Source organism: Pyrgilauda ruficollis, unplaced genomic scaffold (assembly GCF_017590135.1).
Source record: "Pyrgilauda ruficollis isolate IOZ18807 unplaced genomic scaffold, ASM1759013v1 scaffold3, whole genome shotgun sequence".
Classification (NCBI taxonomy): Eukaryota; Metazoa; Chordata; class Aves; order Passeriformes; family Passeridae; genus Pyrgilauda; species Pyrgilauda ruficollis.
In genome coordinates this window covers 8,565,178-8,586,735 of record NW_024524377.1, presented here as the reverse complement: position 1 = coordinate 8,586,735, position 21,558 = coordinate 8,565,178, and the positions used below count along the sequence as shown (strand labels likewise).

Below are 21,558 nucleotides of genomic sequence, written 5' to 3'. Positions count from 1 at the left end.
GCCCCCTCAGGGCGGCCCCGCCCCGCAGCGGCGCGGCCGCAACGCGCGGGGGCGCTGCGGCGCGCGCGGACGTGGGGCGGGCGGGACCCGCGGCCGGAGCCGCCGCCCGGCCCTGCCCGCCCTGCCCGCGCCGCCGCCTCGCCTCTCCTTTCCTTGACTCCCTTCCCCTTCCGCCTGCCAGCCCCAGGCCCGGCCGCAGAGCCTCAGGGCCGGCTGCGTTCTCCCCTCTGCCGCGGTCAGAGCGGGGCCGCCGCCGTCTCGGGGGGTGGTGGTGGCAACGCGCGGGCAGGGCGGGCGCGGGAGGCAGCCAGGGCCGCTCGGGGCTCCGGGCAAGCGCCGCTCGGTAGCAGGAGCCCGCTGTGTGTAGGGGTCTCCGCCGCTCTCCAGGCTCCGCGGGAGGTTGTGTGAAGTTCTGTGAGCTGGAGCGGTGCGGATCCGCCCAAGTCCGTGACCACTGAGTCAGCGCTTCTGCTGCGGCTGCAGATGGTCGTGTCGGAGCTGCCACGTAAGTAGGTGCTAGGTGAAAGGGTCAAGCTCCCGAACTTTGGGATGCAGCTTGTTCCGTTCCCTTAGTTTTTCAGAATTGTTTGGACGTTAGGAGGAATTTCTTCAGAAGGGGTGATTATAGGATTGGGATCCCAGGGAGGTGATGGAGTCACTGTGCCTGGAGCCACCTGCTAAGGAAAGACTGGACGTGGCACTTAGTGGTGGCTGGTGACGTGGTGGTGTCCAGTCACAGGTAGGACTCGAAGATCTCAGAGGTCTTTTCCAACCTCGTTGATTCTGTGACTCTTGATTCTGCCTCTGAGGTCTCTTTCCCCCTGGATTTATGGAAAGGATTATATTGGCTGGTGATTTAGGATTATTCCCTTGTCTTATCATATCCGGTGATGTCAAAGTGGCTTTATTTGTTGTGTCCTTCTGTAGTGCTCCAGTTTGTAACGCGAATTTCTGAAGTATGATGTAGAGTGAAAAAATTAAGCTCCTTCCAGTGAAATGCAGCTGTCACAACCCTCAGAAGTGGGGACAATAAATTGTCCAATAGTATTAGGTATACGTTTGAAGTAAGCACAGAAGTTTTATTTGTATTCTGTGTCAGACAGGAGTGCAGCTTGCACACGCTTCCCAATTTTATATTTTATGGAAAGTTTTTATGAGAGGCAGACATGCCAGCAAGAAATGCTGTGATTAAATTGGCTGAAGGTTATCATGTGCAGGAGGGTAGGCTTGCCATTATATTAGATCTGCTCAGAATTTTGAGAAAGCTAGAGGCTTTTTTAGGTGAAGTACCCTGAGCAAATCAAAGTCAAAAGTCACTTTCAAACACTTGTTAAAAGTGTTACAAGACTATGTCAAGTTTAAAGCAATTAAGATCAGATCACAAGCTGGATGATGTTACAAAAATAATTTGTAATTTGTTACAAAGGGCTGGAATGTTCCAGTTTCTGTTTTCAGTGTTTCTAGGACTTTTCTAGATGCTGCAGCTCAAGTACCATCATAACACAGAAATAAACAACATGATAATTGAATATGGCTTCAAAAAAACAAGTACAGTGAAACAGGCTCTGGTTTCCATCACCTGAGGTTTCTTGTTCCTGGGAGGAAATGAAACCAGGCACATGTGCTGATTCCTAGTTGTGAAAGAGTGGATGCTGACATGTGTGAGGAATTGGACAGCTCTTGGGAAGGTGCAGTAGCAGAGGAATAGCCACCCTGCTGATTGTTACCTGTCTGTGACCAGCTTTCTCCATGCTCCTCTTTTCCATGAGTTCTCTCATTTGTGGGGAGGGCTGTGAAGGGGAAGTCAGCAACGATGGGGCAGAAGTACATTCTAACTAAGGGAAACAAGAAAGAAGCATCATTCCATGCTTGCACCGGTGATGGACTCTCCCTGTTGGTGTTTGTGTGGGGGTTAGAATCCCTCTGAGTAAAGGGTTGTGACTTGCTTTTAATACCCCTGGTAGTTTTTCTGTGAACTTTTCCAGTTGCCTCTTAAATGCACATGACACAGTAGCATGGACAGCAGCCTGTGACAAGGGGTTCCACTGGCTGGTGACATGTTTTATGTTTTGGACCCCCTGTGATATCTGTGAGCCAAACAGCTGCTGCTTGGATTTGGTATTCCACAGTTCTGTCATGGAATGAGACAGCAAGCCCAATCTGTTCATTTCCTTGCACCTGTAGGAGATTCACAGACCATTTGTAGTGGAAGTGCAGTCTTTTGTCATCTGCAGGTGGTTGAGGTATATAGAATTTTTGGAGGAAAACATACGAAGTTTGTAACAATTTGCTGAATTACTTAATGCCACTTTGCAAAGATGTTTCAAAAAGACATCTAGACATTTTCAGGTAAGGCTGAATGTTCTGTTACTGCGTGTATATTGTACATCTCTTGACTTATGTATGATCTTCCAGCCAAAGTAGTTTTCTATTATTAGCTTTGGTTTTTAGAAAGCTTTCTGATTCTGCTGTTAGCAGGCTGAGAAAAAAGTTCATATTTTCACTGGGTGGCTTTTTAAGATGATGGCAACAAAACCTAACTGGTGTTAGGATCTTCACCTCAACACAATTTCTGCCTCGTGTGATTTCGTAGTATATTAAGAGAATTGGCAGGTTTCAGTAGAGGCCTGTCTTCTGTTATAGAGCCCATTTTTCTCTGAATACAAGTAAGAGTCTCAAAGTTTTGTTCAAGATTTATGCAAATATTTATTTACATACAGAATAGACATAAAACTTGAAAGAAGACCTCTGAACATGTCTTTATCATTTGCTTTGTCTGTTGTCTGTGCGTTCATGCTGTTGTTAGTGATATTTATGTTCTTTGTTCTCAGTTGTATGAGCAAAGCAGCTATGATGAGATTGAACATTGAGTCTTAATGCTTTGGAAACAGAGCTGTGGTTGTGCTGTGTTTCATTCCTGAAGTGTTCTGAGCAGAGGAGATGATGGATTAATCAAATGTAGTGGATGAGGGGAATGATGGGGTTCAGAATCAAAGGTTGTGTAAACCTGAGTTACTCCTGTACCGTGCAGATGAATAGCATGTTTTCCCATTTTAAATGCCTCAAGTGATGGGACTTCCTGACTTCACTTAGAACACAGAAACATTTTAATATCTCTATTATTCAATTTTTCTTTTTCTTTGATTATCTTTTGAGTAACCTCCCTTGGCTATGTTCAGGCCTTTCCAATATGCAAGGCCTCACAAAAAACACCTGAAGTGCATTGTTACCCTGTAAATATATTTATTAACTTTTTTTTGTTTGTTCTTATCTCAGCAGATAGCTCAACATGAACTTTAATCATCGAGATAATTTAAGAAGTGAACAGAATAATATCTTTTCTTCTGAGAGCTGGCTGCGGGATTCTGGGTTTCTCCTGTAGTGCAGTCCTATTCACTGCCTTTTCCTGAAACAGGACATGGAGCTGCATTCCTTTCTTCATGTTAGGTGCTAAGTAAGTTATTTGTTTCATCAGGGGAAATGCAGATCCATGAAATTACGTTTTGTGCAAGTAAGTTAATGAAGGGGTATTTAAACTGTGCTGTGGCATCACTGCTCTTGTGTATGTTGACACAGCTCCCAAAAGTCCCTGTCAGGGTCGAGTTCTGAGTGGTAGAGATGGTTATTGTCAGGGAGCCATTACAGTTTAAAGCTCCTCTGCAGTTTTGTCGTGCTCTTGAGCTGCTTGGTTAGCTCCTTGGTTATATGGTTAGCAGCATAGTTAAGAGAATGAGTCCGTGTGCATTCCATGTGAGTTGTCCTTCTGGGAACACGTGCATGAACTTGGGGGTAGGTAAAAGTTTCTAGAACTGTGGGTTTGGTTTCTTGAATGCTTCATGCCAGCAGTCTGATCTAGAGGAAGTCCTGGAGTTGGGGTTGTTTTCTGTTTTTGTGCCCAGCTGATGGAAGCACTTTGTTCAGGAGGGAATTCTCCAGTGAGGTGCTGAAAAACAAGGGCACCTGATAAAAGCCCCAAGGTATTCAGCAGACTGCAGTCAACAGTGGCTTCCTCTGCTGTTACAGCTTTGGGGAGAGTCTGATGTGCTGTACAAGTAAAATGCAAGGGTATTAATTTGGAATTTATTCAGCTAATGTGATGGATCTCAAAGGAGGTTGAAGTTTGACTGCTGATGAAGCTGAATTTACTAAACTGAAAATGACAACACATTTTTAGTGCTTACATTATTATATGCCTCTTTCTGAGGAGTAAATAAGCTTGAAAAGCCTGAATATTGTTGATTATTCGTTAAGTTTCTTGATGGATATATAATCTTTGGGGAGTGGGAAATAGAGAAGATGAGAGTTCAGGTAAAAATAGCTATTGCCTCTCTTTTGTGAAGAGGTAGTGTCTTTTTGGGGAAGATTTGGGTTTCTGACTTGTGAGAATGCAGTCATTCAGCTGCTGAGGCCTGTAAAGCACCCTTAACGTCATAGTTTGAAAGGTGCTGTAAACATGTCAGTATCACACACAAAAGCATATTTCAGCTGTATCCAGAAATATGTTTCCTCTTGCAATTTGTGACTGTATGGAACTTGAGTAGCATCATCTGAGGGAGGCAAAAATATTTTTTCATAGTGTCTGAAGTGATAGGTGTAGTATATGGTAGGAGTCTGCAGAGCAGTGTTAAGAGCTGAGGAAGTGTTTGCTTTTGGCTTCATATAAATTCTAGCAGTTCGCCCACTTGTAGGAGAACAAATGTGTGTACTGATGCTTAGCAGATAAGTAATCCTTTTAATGCTTGTCTTGCTAAACTTTTGAATGTTTAGATTTAATGTAAGGTTTGAAGAACTGTTTTGTGGCTTGTGTAGATTAGTAGGTCCTGTTCAATTAAGACTCCAGTCTGAGTTACAGTTGAAAATCCTAACTGTGCCCCAGTTGAGGCCTGAACCCACTGTACAGCTTGAGAAGTTTGATTTATCACAGTTGACTCTGTTGTCTGTGCTTTTACCTTAATTCTGATTCCTCCTGATTTGTGTTTTGTTGCAGGCTGTCGTTAACTCTGTTGGCAATGTCTATGATTTTGTCTGCCTCTGTGGTCCGTGTGAGGGATGGACTCCCACTTTCTGCATCGACTGATTACGACCAGAGCACGGGAATGCAAGAATGTAGAAAATATTTTAAAATGCTCTCAAAAAAACTTTCTCAGCTTCCTGATAGATGTACTCTGAAAACTGGGCAGTATAATATAAAGTAAGGCATCTCTTTTAAGTGTTTGCAACATCCTAGGTTATGTCTCTCTGTAAGTGAAAAAGATAACTGTGCATATTAGAAATGCTTAATCAAACTAAGAATAATTTTTGGCACTATTTATGTATCAGAAATGTAAAACCTGAGCAATTGTAGAAAGATTTGAACCTATTCAGACTTTCATGGAAGTTCCTTTATAATGGCACAAAGTCATAGGACAACATCATGGGAAGAGTGGCTTTACACTGAATGAAAGGGTAGGTTTGGATTAGATATTTAGAAGAAATTCTTTATTGTTTATAGTTCACTTGCACTTTAGCTGACCTAAATTCTGATTCTAATTTAGATATTTTAAATGAGGTGAGTAATTTAATCTTAACCCCTAGTTAACCATGTAGAAGTTACAGTAGTGGAATGTGTACCACCTGAATGATCCTAGAAAGTGCTAATACCTCTCCATCTCCTATAGGTATAGGTGAGTTTCCAGCATTTCTTGGATTGAAGCCCAGGATGGCTAAATTGTTTCAATCTTTTTTTTTTTTTTTTACAGGCTAACTACAGTTGGCCTCTAAACTGATTAGCTTAAAACAAACTTTTAAGAATAAGCTATAAGGCTTAATCAGGGTAGATTTTAGTGCTTTTGTCTTTGATTACTTTTAATACTCTGAGTTATCCAGCAGGATTTTAAAGAAATTTGAATGTTATCATGAAAACCGAAACTCTGATGAATTGCCTAAACGCAGCAGAATATGTATATTGCAAACTGTCCTTTCCTGATTTCATATTTGCCATCTCTGATTGTCCTTGCAACTAACTATCTTTGGAGAATTATTAATTCTGCACTCTGCAGAACAGTTTTCTTTCTTCGATGCTCTAGAAAGAGCCAACAGCCCTCTCCCGAATCAGAAGATAAGGTTTTGCATTTTTGGGCTGCACCAGATCACATCCTGTACATTTCAGATGAGTGAAAAGCTGTTAAGGGATGAGCCTGCTGTGCTTCTGCATCCTGAAAGCTTTGTTATTTTTGGTTTCACAATTGTGTGTATATGTGTGCACACACACACTTATAGATACCTACATACACATTCGTGTAAAACAGCTTCTCATATGATTGTACAATGTGGTGTTCAAATTAAACATTGCCTAAAAGTAACTTGTTTTTCTTCTAGAATACTGTTGGGCTTTTCAGTAAACATTTATTCCTTTGCTACCCCAGATAAGTTTTTGTTTTTCTGGTTACAGAATATGAGATCAGACTAGAAAAACAATTCACTGAATTTAAATTTGAAATTTTGAATATGTTTTCTCAATTCTAGCTTTATAAGTTCTCTGGGAGTAAGCTATATGATGTTGTGCACTGAAAATTATCCCAATGTCCTGGCTTTCTGTTTCCTGGATGAGCTTCAGAAGGAGTTCATCACTACCTACAATATGATGAAGACGAATACTGCTATCAGACCATACTGTTTTATAGAGTTTGGTAAGGATCTGACTTTCTCCCCCTTCATCCTCATACTAAGACAAATGAGAATTTAAATAGATACAACTTAATGCAAACAAAAAGTGTCCAAAGCAGTTTACAGCTCTGTTTCAGGTGGATTTAGAATCTGGTTTAACTGCCGTTAGAGTCAATGAAGAAATACTTCTGGGGGCATTAAATTATGCTGCTAGAGTTTTATCTAAACTTACTTCTGTTCATTTTAGTAGGTTTTGGTTTAAGCCTTGTGTGAGCAACTAGAGTTCATCTTCTGGTAGTAATACCAGGAGTTGTTTGACTTCATACCTGTTGAAATACTTAACCTGTGAAGTCATTGAGCTTCATAAATTTCTCGAGTAAAAATGGCAGTTTCATGTTAGCTCTTGCTGTGCCACCTTTTGTTCAATACATGAAAGGGAGAAATTTTTACTTCTCTTACGATGTAGTGGAGCATTTAATCTTCAGACTCCAAATGCAGCTCATTTCATATATACCAGATAACAGCTGTTACGAATTCCATTAATTTATGTTGCTTTAATACTATGTATTAGAAATTACTGTAATCAGATATTCTTATGAAACACATTAGAGCAAAGAGAACTGCAGTTTTAGAAACACAGGGGAAGATCCTCCAGTTGGTGAAATCCTGTCTATAATTCAGTCAGTTAATGACAATTTCTGTGTGAAATTACTGTCCTCCTGGTGAAAATTTCTATGAACACTTTTTTCTTCCACAACATAATTTTTTCATAAGGATATTTACTAAACTAACAGAAAAGCTAGAATAAGTGCAGTAAATCCATTGTATTAGAAATGCATTCAGTCTCATGCAATGAAAAGTCATTAGTTTATTCAGTTATTACATAATTAGATTTTTAGAGCTTAATTTTTTTTAACTGCAGAATTAAATAACCCATGATGTATTAGGCACAAAACAGAAACAGCATTAGAAATCCAAGATAAATACAACTGTTTCAAGCAATGTATTTCAGTTTGTGAACTGAAGCTGCATGGTCTTGGATTATGTAATTAACAAAATCCATAGAAAAATACCTTTTTATTTTAAATTTTACCAGATAATTTCATTCAGAGGACCAAACAGAGATACAACAACACACGTTCTGTGTCAACAAAGATGAATCTTGCTGATATGCAGACTGAAATCAAACTGAGACCACCGTATCAAATTTCATTGTCAGAACTTGGTTCAGCCAATGGCTTTTCTCATGTACCTGTGGGGGAGTATAAGGGTACTGGTAAGATATCTGCAGGTAAGTTCCACACTTCTGTTGTATCCTTAAATGAGACAGATGCAGCAAAATTAATTTTTGATTTCTTTTTTTAAAAAAAGTTTTTTTCATGTTTCTAAAATGTAAAGCTGGTATGACGTTTTATGTATTTTAGCTCAGATGTCTGTTTTGTCCCTTGCTCCAAATGCTTACCTTCCTGAGGCACTCAGAGGAGGAAATGGGTCTGTTCATTAGACTGCTTTATTGAAGGAAAAAACTCTGTAAATGAAGATTAGCACTTAACAAGAAGATAATTTTTATTTTTTGACCTTTTAAGATTTCTGAAAAGTTTTGATATTTCTGCCCAGTAAGACTCAGTGTTGACATAAGCTGAGAGCAGTGTCAGGAGTTAGAGCAGCTGGAGGGAGAAGCATCTCTTTAGGAAGCCTTTGCAATGGTGAAAATCCAAAGAGCTGTGCTGGCTAAAAGATGCACTCTAAAATGAGTGCCTTATGTACAACGTTAAGAATTGCAATTTTTTATAAAACTGCCAAATTTATTTAAGTAGTCATTGATTTTTTTAAACTTTAATTTACTTCATGTAGGAGGTAAATGTGGAATTGTGGGGTTGAGCTGGGTTAAAGGTTTGTGCTATTAAGTGAATCCTCTGAATGTGTTTGAGCCCCATCTTCAGATGTTTCCCAGCAGGACAGAAACAAAATGCCAAATCCTTGCACTGATACATGGGCACCACATGTGATACTGACATCATCTGATTTCAGTCGTCCAAGTTTAGTGAAGCAAAATCATAAATAGAATGGAAGGAAGTGTTGATTTTAATTAGTTAATATATTTTCCTTTTTTCCCAAAAGTACTTCTGTCTATAAACTATCCTGAGCAGGCACACACTGATGCTGTTTGCCTTACAGTGTCAGGGTGCAATCATAAACCACAGAATTGCAATCGTAAATCTAAACACCTCCTACAATGTTGTAATAAATGAGATTTTGTGCAGTTTATGTATATGTATATATTAATAGGATCTCTTTGCCAGTATATTATCCTTATTATGTACTTACTCATGAGGATTACTAGAAGATTGAAAACTGCTTTCTATGGAAGATGAAAACCAAACAAAACCAGTAGGGTGCCCCATTTGTACTCTGGGGCCCTGATTCTGAGAATTCCAGGTGCTGAGAGACAGTGTAGAAATAGTTTACAATCTCTGTATTTGCAATTTAACAGTATTAGAGTTAGAGTCAGGAAAAGTGTTAAAGGAAAAGTATGAAGGTGTGTAAATTGTTTAAAGGAGTGGAATCATCTAAGCAGCACAGTACTTACCTTCATCATCTTTTTACACGTGTGGGCTCTCTTTAAAGGTATGTAATGCTGTGATACCACTCTTTTGCCACTTTTAATTCTTATATTGTTGTTTACTCTTAATGTTCTCATGTAATCCTCCTTTGTGGAAAGGGTTATGGTGGCAGAATGGGCAGCTGGTTAACTCTGAAAATTGTCTAGATTCGAACTTCCTGCAATTGGAAAAAGTAATAAGCACGAGAGAACTCAGCCTGTGTCAAAATTGGCTATTTTTTAAAAGTTGTCTTTGTAGTGGGAGATGTTGTTTTCATCACTTTTTTGAGTAAGAGTGTTGGAAGGTAATATAGACCTAAATTAAAAAACATAGGGACCATTTCCCTTTTAACTAAAAAAGAAGATTCAACAATAATTGGCAGGTGATTGTTGATTGTCTGGTTTTTGTTTTTTTTTTTTTTTACTTACCTCTCCACAACTTCTTACAGAAGAATTCTGTTGTCCTCTTTTCTTTCCATGTCATTTTTCTTCTGTTTCTGTTTCAGTTGCTTTTAACTTTCTTCTTCCTCTGAATTCCATAGATCTCTGTTCAGTTATCCACTTCCTTCCTTGAGTTGCTGTAGAAACTCACCATCAAAGGGCTGTACATTATGAGAAGCTGGCACTTTGCTACTTCTTCAGCTCTTCACATTTTAGATGCTATTGAATAATAGTGTCTTTTTTAGAAAGTCTGCTAATGGTTTTGTAGTTCTTTACATGCATCACTTCTCTCCACCCTTGAAAAGAACTTTCTCTGGATGTTTGCTGCCCACTCAGTTGGCTGGACTTCCAAGTTTCTCCTTTTCTCTAAGGACAGAGCAAAGAGATTCTCACAAAAAGATGTTTTGCCTAGTTGAATTTCCTGAATATGCTGTACTGTTAAAAAGTAGGACTTTCTGGAGTGAGCTGTGGTAAATGAAGTTGGAGAGCATCCAGAGGTGGGAAGTTAGGTGGTGCAAATCTTGTTTTGTTGTGCAGAATGGCAGAGTTGGAGGCATTAGCTTGGGCTGTGGGGGGGAAGCAGTGGCTCTCACTTGCTCCCACTGTGACTGGGTGTGTAGCCAGGGTGAGGATCCAGGCCTGCTGTGCTGGCAGTGCTGCAGTGCAGCCCTTTTCCCTGAGAGTTGTGCAGTGAGGAACAGGGGTAATTCTGCATGTGGGAAGCATAGAGTGCAGATTATGGATAGAATCTTCCTGCAAAGGTACATGTAGGTGTTGGCAGGCATTAGAAATAAGGTCACAGCATGCTGATGTGTGATGTTTCAGGTTAGGATAAAATTACTGTTTTCTGAGCTTTTTTTCAGTGAAGAAACACTTGTCACATCAAAGTTATTTTTTGCTTGATGGTATACTCCATGCTTTTGTGGATTTTTTTTTTTTTACATTTTAGTTTTAAATAAACTTTCTTACAAGTAATGTAGTTTCTCATGTCATGTAAATTTCCTCAACTTTAATTTAAATGTCAACATTAAATTCAGAATTTGTGCTTGATTTGAACTGAGAATTTTTTATGTGGCACTTAACCATATTTCTAAGATTGATAGATGTACCAATTCAAAGTCAATTGCCTTTACCCTGCCTTCTCTGACATTCCTTCTTCATTCTTTTGGTTTTGCCTTCATCTTTTTGTACATAAATGATTCTTGTTGCTTTGATTGTAACACTAAAATTTGTTACGCCCTGGAGAGTTTAATGACATTAGTAATGGTTCATAATGTCCTTTATTTTTTTTCATATTTTAACAAGAGAGAAGTTGCTATTTTATGAACCTTCATGGACTTTGTGTATTTAGCTGACCAGACTTTTTACTTTTCCCACCATGGTTCTCAAAGAGGTGTTTTAAATGCTGTTTTAGCACACAATCATTTTAAGTTACCCAGTACATGGAGAAAAGGAGATTTTCTGGAGAACTGCAAGTGGAGAGCAGTGAACTAATTTTATCCACCAGCTAATGGAATTAAATTACTATTGGGTAAAAACAGTCATATACACCCTCAGCTTTTTTCCTCTCTCTAGATGAGATGGTTTTAAAAAACCCAAAACAAAACAACCCATTGGGAGTCATTGAAAAAGAGTGGTTTGGTATGCAAATCTAACATATCTAACCTTAACTGAGTGACTGCTGGGAGTAATGTGTCCTACAGTTAGAAAAGCAGTGAGCACTCAGAGTTAAATATGGGTTATGCTTTTCTTTAAAAAAACACCCCAACTGATTATACACTATTAAATTCAGCACAAATTAATTAACTGAACTCATCCTGTATATTTTCCTTTTATTGTACACTCTTAATTAGACAGCCCTGCCTGCTTATCAATGTGAAATAGCTTTTGTTGGGACTTTTTTAGGTTCTGTAACTTCATAAACTGTTTGAAAAACCTTTTTCCTGGATCTGTGCAATACAAACAACTGGGATTGACACCCCCTCTCTATTAATGTTACAGTTCATTAACCTCATTGTTCACATCTTTACACTTGGTTGATTTGAACAGAATGATTTGAGTACAGCTCAGTAGTCCCATTGTTATCCCAGTGTTGCCCAGACTGTTAAGAGTTCTGCATTGTTTTTTCACATTTGCTTTCTGTTATTCATTATGGAAGGGGACAGTAATGAGGAACATACATAACTGTTACATATTTGTGACCCTAGATAAGCTTGAAAGAGAGGGTGCATGGGGAGAAAGAGTGTTTTAATTTTAATGTGTTTTAGTTGTAAGAGACTAAGCACTATCTGGAAGGTCCATATAAGATTGTGGTATAGATTCCAGCTGAGTTTCAGAGCTGTCTCTTCATGAGTGCCTTTGGTAGCACTCATTGTTTTTAAGGAAGGGGACTGTGATAGCTTTGTCTCAGTGTTCTGTTCAGCAGACAAGGTAAATCAGTCTCAATATCTCACTAATGCATTGGTGTTAAACAAGAGCCGAGATTGTGAGAGAAGCTCTTAAGTGTGACTTATTAGCTGGTTACTGATTATGGACAGATTTCAGTAGCAAGTGCATCTTTTACTTTTGATTTCCTGGCATGTTTAAGCAGCCATCAGTACCCTACTGAATAAATGGAACCTATTGAGATAAAGACTAAATATAACAAGACAGTTATATATGTGAACTGGAAGAAAGTTTACTTTTTGCTAAACCCCATGCTGAAACATTTACAGTGTTTTGTCTTTTTAGAAAACAGAAATGACATTTTGTGATTTGCTTCAGTGAGCTCTTGAGCTAGAAACCACTGACAAATTAGATTATTATTTTATTGAATTTCTGAAGGCATTGCTTTGACCTTTGATATCTTCTTTTGATCTGCTTTGCAGCTCCTCATCAACGTCTGGAACCTGTGACTCTGCCAGGGATTGTCTCATTTGTGCTTAGTCTGTTATGTGGAGCTTTGAATTTAATCCGTGGCTTCCATGCCATAGAAAGCCTTCTCCAGGTACTGTACATGTTTATGAATTTAGAAGTTATGCATCATAGCAACCACAATTTTCGTTTTAGAAGATTCTATATGAGCTGAGTTGTGCCAGTTTTATTTCAAAAGTATTGTTTGTGAGGTCAGGGCTCTGTTAGAAAGCCTGTATTGTTTGTGATCTGTGCATCCTCCTCGAGTGTGCTGCCTCATTCATCAAGGCTGTGAGTTTCAACAGCAGTGGAAGGTGGGTGGCCAACTCCTTCCCTGGTACCTTGGGAGCAGTGAGGATGTGAACGTAATGTTCTGTTTTCTAAATTTATGCCAGGGTATGAGGCATTTAATTTCTATAAATTTCTATTACATGCTATTTAAAAACACTTGAGTGAAATAATGAGTAGCTTTAAAAATCTGGGCATTTTTTTTGAAAAGTCCACGAGTAGGAATCTTTAAACAGGCTTTGTAAAGTTTTTTCATAGAGAACTTTTGTAGTTTTTTGTTTGTATTTAATAAACCTTATTTCTCATTGTGTATTGAAAGGATCAGTGTCAGAAAATTGTCAAGTGATGTCTTCTAAACTCCCCTCACCAAACAACCTCCCCCAAACCCATTTTTTTCCTGTAAAATCTCTACTGTGACCCTCCCTGTAGTCTTTCAGTTTCTTTCTATTCCATTTCTTGTTCTGGTTGTATTCCCACAAGTGCTACGGTGTCACTAATAATGGTTTATGCTTTCAGGCAATTCAGGTGAATATGCTGGTAGTACTTGGCAGGCATGCACAGAAAATTCATGTGTGTTGTCACAAAAAAACCCAAAGACTTCCTTACAATTTAATGGCTGTTACTGTGGTGATAGATACAGAAACTAAAAACCCCATGGAACTTTTCTGAGAGAAAATGGTAATCCTGTTGCTTGGCTGGTAGATAGTCTTTTTATTTAAACATATCTGGACTTCATAGAGTCATTCAGGTTGGAAAAAAACCTCAGTCCAACCATAACCCAGCTCTGCCAAGTTCACTAAACCACGTTCCAAAGTGCCACATCTACAAGGCTTTTAAATTCCTTTGGTAGTGATGACTCAACTACTTCCCTGGGCAGCTTGACAGCCCTTTCAGTGAAGAAATTTTTCCCCTGGTGCAGCACGAGGCCGTTTCCTCTCATCTTACCGATTGTTACCTGGGAAAAGAGCCCAGCCCCCACCTTGCTGCAATTTCCTTTCAGGTAGTTGCAGAGAGCAGTAAGTTCTCTCCCAAGCCTCCTCTTCTCCAGGCTAAACAGCCCCAGTTTCCTCAGCTGCTCCTTTTAAGTCTTGGTGTCTAGGCCTTTCAGCAGCTAACTGCAATGTTTTTGAAACCTAATGGATTTTTTTTTTTTTTAGGGAAATAAGGTAAAGAAGAATTCCTGTATTCCAGTTATTTTACAAAGTAGATGTAAAGATTGAATAAACAGTACTGTTGAGTCTCAGCATTTTGTGAAGACTAGCTGATAGATGAACAAGATTAATGAATATGTTCCATGCTAGGTCCTTCTTTCTGAGTTGTTTTTGGTTTTTTTTTTTTAAAGACAGAGCAAGTGAACCTACATCTCTCCTTTATCCCTAATTAGGTTTTTCTGTGTTATGCACAATTCTCTCAGTTTATAAATAGGAATGATTTTAAAGTATGCTATAGTACACATAGTACTGAACAGATTTGTCAGTTAGTGTGATGTTGCTAAAACTTATTTTGTTACCTTTCTGCAGCTGATTTTTAAAAAAGAACACAAATCTTAGATTAATCTATTTAAGTGATGACAGGAGATCCAGTTAATTTTATTCTCTATGTTACTGCATCTGGAGGTAATAGATTGCAGTACAGATGGAAGATCATTTTCATTTCTGACAAATGAGGCACACTAAAAATCCATTAAAATTTCTCTAAATTTACTTTATTGTGGAAAATCCACAAGGTTTAGGGAGAAGTAATCCAAAACCCAATTAATGGAACGTGTTCTGAGAAGTCATTCAAAAGCGTGTCTCTGAATTACTGTTTGCTTTATAATCAGTGGTTTTATGTGGCTGTTAATAAAATTCTGTTACAGTCTGTAACTGTACTCCACCAGATGTGCAGTGGCACTGGGGCAAAGACTTACACACTGGTAGAAGTCACTGCATTGTGCATGTAACTTCTGTGTGCAGACATGCAAAGTTTTTCCTGGTCAGCAAAGGACATGGAAATGCTTCACACTGAACATACTCTCAGCAGACACAAGTTGTCCTTGTGGATGGACCACCAAGTGATATTTGCTCTCAAGGACAAACATTTGCATGAATGCCCTTTGTTTTCCTAGGAAAGTTTTTGGTGGTTGCAGGTGTTTGCTAGAAATGCAGTTAGAATATTCATTGACTATGGAAATTTACTCTGCTCTGCTCTGTAGGAGATGTAACAACCCGTTTGAATACGTTAAAGGGTTTGTTTTGTTTTCAAAACACATAGTAGAAAAATCTGTCACTTCAAGTAAATTTTTCCGTCTTTCCTTCAGGAGAACCCTATTTTCCAAGTGTCTCTGATAAATTCCTGTGCTGTTGTTAGCTGTCAGTGCATGAGCACGGAGCTGCCTTCGTTATTCTCTGTGCAGAGTTTTACCCCACCCTAGTGGCCAGTCTGGGTCCTTTCCTGTTACCTCGTTTCCATTTTGTGAAGCTTTAGGAAGGCACAATTCTACAAAGTTGCTGTCAAAGGTAGTTACCAGTGTTTAGACTTGAATTTTCAAAGGCATCTGGAGAAGGTAAACATCCAGTGTTAGAGCTGGACATCTTTAAAGCTTTTTAAGATCTTGAATAGAGTTGTTTGTTGTGAATAAGCATTTTGGTCTGACTGCAGATCGTGGTGTTTTTGCAGACATGTAAGTAAGCACTGATGAGTCCTAATTGTCAGTTTAGTGTGGTAAAGGATTTAAATCCCTGTGTGAAACTATTTTAACATGCAGTAATTCATAACTTTCATACTGTAAATGGCTGGTATTTCACTTGTTTTATTGTAAAACGTGGCTTGTTGTTTTATTCTTGCAGAATGAAGGTGAAGATTTCAGCTATGTTATTGCATTTTTTCTTGGAACCGCAGCCTGTTTGTACCAGGTGTGTTTTTCTGTTTGCATAACTCACTAGAGTTAAGAAACATTCCCAGTCAAGCATAAGTGTCATCATGTTTTCTTAAATGTCTCAGATACTTGAATAGGGTGATTACAAAAATTATTTTCTGCTCTGTTTTTTTTTATTAATCATAAACTATTGTGTAGTAGTAGATTGATACAAAGGGCTTCTGTTTGCTGGCATTTTTTCTCCAGCTGGATGATTAAGACATTTAATTAAAACAATTATCTCTAAAGTCACAGACAGTGGAGGTTATATTATTTTCTTGATAATTCTGCACCCCAGAATTTTCCTCACTCTGTACTTTAATGTGCATCTCCTTCCTTTTCAAAGCTTCTGGCCACTTTTCACTGTTTTCCTGCCTGACACTTCTTGCTTTTCTTCTCTGTCAGTTTTCCATTTCTGCATCTGAATTTGACTTTCATTTATAATTTACAGCAAGGTGCCCACTGGCATCTGTCATTCAGTGACACTGCTGCTACATTAACCTATGTCTATGTCTCCCATGCTCAGTTGCTTTGACTTTTAATATTAGACTTGTTTTTACTTGTTTCTGTGGGCCAGGGTTTAGTACTGTGTCAGACAGTAATATAAGAAAATGCCTTTCTATCAGTCTTTTTTTTTGTCCAGGTTATCTGTAATCTTCATTCTCTGTAATTTATCTGTAGCAAAACGTCCCAATGCAACTTGTGTTCTCCAACACTTGTTGACTTGCTATCAACTTCTGCCTTAAATAATTTAGATTGGTGTTAATTTTCCATGCCAACAGTCTGTTCCATATCAGATAAGGTAGAGTTTCTCCATTCTTTTTTCATATAAAAAATACACTTTTCCCCTCCTCTCCTAAACTGGAAACCTTATTCTTTATGAAGTATTCATGTCTCTCCATTGAGACATCTTTCCTCCACTGTTTGCCTTGAAGAGAGCTGTCTGAAAGAAAGAATCCATGCAAATTATAATGTAGGCTTTTATTAGTATTCAAAAATCATCTGTTGAAACTGTTTCCCACGTTCTGGTATCATTCCTGTAATATGTGGTCAGTCAGTTTTCAGAATTGAGCGGTGTTGGTTTTCTGGTGTGTTGTGATGTTCTTTGGCTACAGTTACGAGCTCAGGACATTAATTCCCTGTGTTGTATGACAGCCCATTTCACTGTCATTCACCCACCAGGCATCCATCATGCTGTATTGTCTTGTTCAGTTAATTACAACACAGCAGTGTGTCTCTAGTTCCCAATAAATGTTTATAACTCAGGTGTACAGGCAAGAGAACAGGACTTGCATGGAATATGATGTTTTAGACTCACTGGCATGTCTAGTGTTGCTTCATAGTTTCTAGACTTTTATAAAGAAGAAAAAATAACAACTGTCTCAATTGTACCAGAAGTGCGAAGTATCAGAAGCTGAGCCTTCAGTCATTCATTAAAAAAAAAAAAATTCCAAATCAAAAATCAAAATTTTCTCTGAAGTAGCACAGAGGAGCCTTCTCCATAAAAGCATGCTCAGTGTAACACCTGCATGATAATGCTTCCCTTTAGTAGTAGAATAACAACCCTCAGGAGTTTCATAACAGTACTTGTTACAATAAGCTGTAAAACAGCATTGTTTTGGCCTTTTGACTGTTTTTGGCCTTTTCATCTGTTCTGTAAGGGGCACATCCAGTAGTTCAGAGCTAGACCAATGAAAGAATTCATTTAAAACACTTCAGAATTCATTTAAAACAGTTCTTCAGTAAAATTCAGCAATTCAACATCATGTTAATAGTAACATTTTTAAACTACTGTTTTCAAGCCTTTATTAATTATTTTGATGAAGCATATCCTGACTCGTATTTTAATCTTTGAAGCAGTCACACTTGTTCATACATTGTCAGTGGTAGTGACAACACTAGGAAATTATCTGAATTCTTATTGCTGAGATACCAGTACCAACTAATTGCTCTTTTAGATATGATTTGTGAAGTTGTCAGCACAAGCAGGTTGCATTTACTCTGCTCAAAATGGCCAAGCAGGTTCAAAACAATTCTGTCTAGATTCTGAAACATGCAGGTTATTAATCTCTAGTTTTACTTTGCTTTGGAGGAAGGACATGCAGATCTTACTGATAATGCCAGTCCTCACCTCTCTGACAATATTTAGATACCCAGACACTGCAAGTAGCTGTGCTGCTCTCAGCCACACTTGCAGTGAAAATGCATGCTTTATAACAAAGTGGTAGAGTTCAAATAGAATATAAAGTAACCTCAATAAATTGCATTGTTCAGTTGCCCTTTTTTGAGGAACATGAAAAATGAAAAGAAAATTAAGTGGAGTTTTTTTGACTGATAAAACATGGCAAATGCCCAGGAAGAACAGAAATGGCACTTAGATAATCTGATGATAGATGCTATTAAATCTGTGTGACTGTAGTTATAAATCCACTGGGAACAGATTTGGAATACTAAGTAAGCATAAATAATATTGTTATCTACCTTACAGCTCAGAAAAAAATTTATTCAGCAGAAATGACCTGAATCCTGGGAAGGGGCAAAGGAGTTTTTTGATTTTGTAGCAGTTAAGGGAGCAGTTCAAACAATAGAAGAAATAAAAATAATGTCTGGGTAAAAGCTGTGTCCTTTTAGAGATGAAAACTGAGGCAAAATACTTGAACAGATTTCCAGTTACAGTAGGAAAAGGGCTGAGTAGGGAACTGTGGGCAGTCCTGACAAACTGTGTTACACCACAGTGTGCAGAACATTGCCTAAAATGTGGTAGAATTACAGGAGAGCAGTTGTGTCTCTCTCCAAATGTGATCAGTCCTGCAGCAGCTGAAGCTGAAGTGGGTGTGGGCCTCTGCATCTGCCAGGAAACCCTCAGCACCACCCCTGGCAGGACACTGGGAGGTGTCTGGGGGATTGCCTTGTGCTGAGTTCTGAGGCCCTGCTATTGTCCCTGACCTTCCCATTGCTTTCTTGGAGAAGACTTCTCTTGTTCCTTCTCCACTGCTTGAGTAGAAAAGAGTTTATTTTGACCAGAGATTGCCAGGAACATCCACTATCTTTAAGTCATGGGTCACTCGTTGCAGGCTGTAATTAATTATTGTGAATGAATTGTTCTCAGTGTTTAATGAAAGGCAAATGTAACCTTGTGTTGATATCAGGTACTCCTCATCCTTCTATGACTGCTGAATAGATACTGTTCTTCCATGTCTGATTCAGACTTCTCCTTGGTTTGGGCTGTAATTTTTCAGTGACCTGACAGTTTTTCTTCAGTAGAAGTTATTTTCCATGAGGTAACATGATTTCTTTTTTATTTCCTGACAGTGTTACCTGTTTGTGTACTACACAGGCTGGAGGAATGCCAAGTCCTTCCTGACTTTCGGCTTGATCTGCCTGTGTAACATGTACCTGTATGAGCTGCGCAACCTGTGGCAGCTCTTCTTCCATGTGACTGTGGGAGCTTTTTCTACCTTACAGATCCGACTGCGACAACCCCAGGGAAAGTCCCCTGATTACAACGTCTGACAAGTCCTGGAACACTGAGACCAAGTCTTGTTCCAGTAGTTACTCTCAGGAATGTAAAGCTGTTCTCCAAAAGAAGAAGCTGTCTGAATGGGGCTTTTTATTTTCTTTTTTTTTAGTAAATCAATGTAAGATGCCTGTGGACATTTTACACTTGGTGGTTGAACCTTTTTTTAATTATTTTTTTATTTTCTCGAAAGGACGCAAAAGAATATGGGACTAGAGGAGGAAAGTGAAGTATATCCATGCAGTGAAATGTATGTAGAATATGAACTGGTGGCATAAAAAAGCTTCATTCATACATTCATGGAGATAATCTGATGTGGAATTATCTGATGGTATTTCATGATCACATTATCTGATGGTAGTGTGGAAGCACATTTGTTAATGGAGGAATGTGTAGAGTATGTTCTGCATATTGTGCAAGCTTTTCACTTCCAAGGTCAGTTTTGCCTTTGTGAGGCAGTAGGGAATAGGCTAAATAAGTAATAATAATGCTATTGCATATTAGGCAACTAGATGTGGCATATGTAAGATACTAAATTTTGGAATGTTTTATTTCATATTGACATATATGTGAATGTTTTCTTAATTAAAATGTAACCTGGAAACTCAGTTTCTAGGGATCTGCTTCACCCGTGGTGCTTTGTCTTGTGCTGTAAGTTCTTTAATGTGTTTTCATTTATGATTTTCTTTTAATTATTCTTTGAAACTGATTTATGTAGATAGGGCTCATTTTTTGTAATTATTCAAAAAGTTCTGCCTCTAACCAGGATTCTTGCACACTTCATGTGTTTGGACTCTGGAAGGGTTGAAAGAGAACAGATTGGTGAGTAAATGGAGTGACTTGTACTTGTTTGGAATACTGTTCTTTTTATATGTTCTTCCTTACTTTCAGAAATGGATGAATAATTAGCTCAAACCTGAGACAGACAACTGGTGACAGGAAAATAATAAATCAGTCTGATTAGCTTCAACAAGAAATACAGGGATTGTGTTGATTCTTTGGGCTTTATGGGTTGGGTGTTTTGGTGCTGGGATAAAACCTGTAATCTAGTTGAGAGAACAAGTGTATGCTCCTAAAGCTGGTGAATCAACCAGCGAACTCCAACCAACCACAGAGGACCACCATCACTTACCCTGCAGTTTTGTTTTTATATGACAGTTATTTATGATGTTTTATAATGTACAAATAAATGTAAATTTTTATCTACAAGTTGTAATCAAGCCTTAATAGCAGAGAGGTTGCAATGCCCTCGTGTTGCTAGATTTGGGTATAGGCAGAGCTTTGCTGTGCTGTGAAATGTTGGCCCAAGCAAATTTTCTTGGGCATTTCATACCAAAAGCTTATGCTTTTAAAGAAGTTATTTAGTGCAGATTTTATGACCAAGAAAAAATGAACCTGGATATCTTATTTTCTTTTTAAATAGATGGATTAGTTAAGAAAATTGTGCATAATACAACCAAGAAGAATTAGAGAATGAAACTGCAGTGGGAAGTGTCTCAGACTGCTGTCTGAGGTGAAGCCTGTGGAGACCCCTGGTGTGCAGGCTCCAGGGCTGGTGCTTTGCAGTTAATTCTCTTCCCTCCCCACTTGGAGACAGGGAAGAAGAAGGTGTTGATGAACACGAGCAGCAAACAGCCCTTACCAAGAATTGCTTGTATTAGCATCCAGTGCACCATTCTGAAAAGGTGAAGAGCAGTCCTTTGCCATTTAAAACCAGTGATTAAAAGATGGAGGTTAAAATAATAATAGATTAAAAAATTATGTTTTAAGTATAAAACCAGGTTTTATTTTGCTTATAGTGTCTAGAAGAACTGTTATACCTGTGTTTTCACCTCCATTGATAGGCAGGGAAGCTACTATGAATGCCTTAAGTACTGCTTAGATTTTAACTCAGGTTGTTGTGCACATACAGAATTTTTTGTTGAATCGTTTCTTTGGTTTTTATGTTGGCAGAGAATTTTGTTTCCTCTGAGGCACCGTCCCTTCCTCCTATTCCCAAAGATCCATTTTTAAGGAATGAAAACTTCCTTTGTCATAGCATCTGGAGCCATTATTCCATTCCAGTTATGCTGGCATTAAACTAATTGCTGATTAGCAGGTATAATGAACAAATCCTTTGTCATAGCATCTGGAGCCATTATTCCATTCCAGTTATGCTGATTAGCAGGTATAATGAACAAACGCAACTGCCAGTGTAACAGAAAACAGTTGGGGTTTTGTTTGCCTGTTTTTATAGCACTGATAAAAATCCCATTTCACAATGAAAAGTTAATGAGC

General features: G+C 38.6%; 1 protein-coding gene across 3 annotated transcripts; it reads left to right on the top strand.

Moving 5' to 3' along the window:
• Positions 1 to 80: 80 nt before the first annotated feature.
• Positions 81 to 20,258, top strand: SEC22A (SEC22 homolog A, vesicle trafficking protein). 3 transcript variants are annotated; one of them, XM_041473331.1, is made up of 8 exons: positions 81 to 505; positions 3,280 to 3,454; positions 4,988 to 5,191; positions 6,505 to 6,668; positions 7,742 to 7,936; positions 12,556 to 12,674; positions 15,697 to 15,762; positions 19,230 to 20,258. In XM_041473331.1, exons 2-8 carry the CDS (start codon positions 3,441 to 3,443, stop codon positions 19,275 to 19,277), a joined length of 810 nt encoding a protein of 269 aa, XP_041329265.1. In that variant the 5' UTR covers positions 81 to 505; positions 3,280 to 3,440; the 3' UTR covers positions 19,278 to 20,258. The 3 variants fall into 3 exon arrangements, with proteins under 3 accessions (XP_041329265.1, XP_041329263.1, XP_041329264.1); XM_041473329.1 differs by having other exon boundaries at positions 19,077 to 20,258; XM_041473330.1 differs by having other exon boundaries at positions 3,277 to 3,454; positions 19,077 to 20,258.
• The last annotated feature ends 1,300 nt before the right edge of the window (positions 20,259 to 21,558 follow it).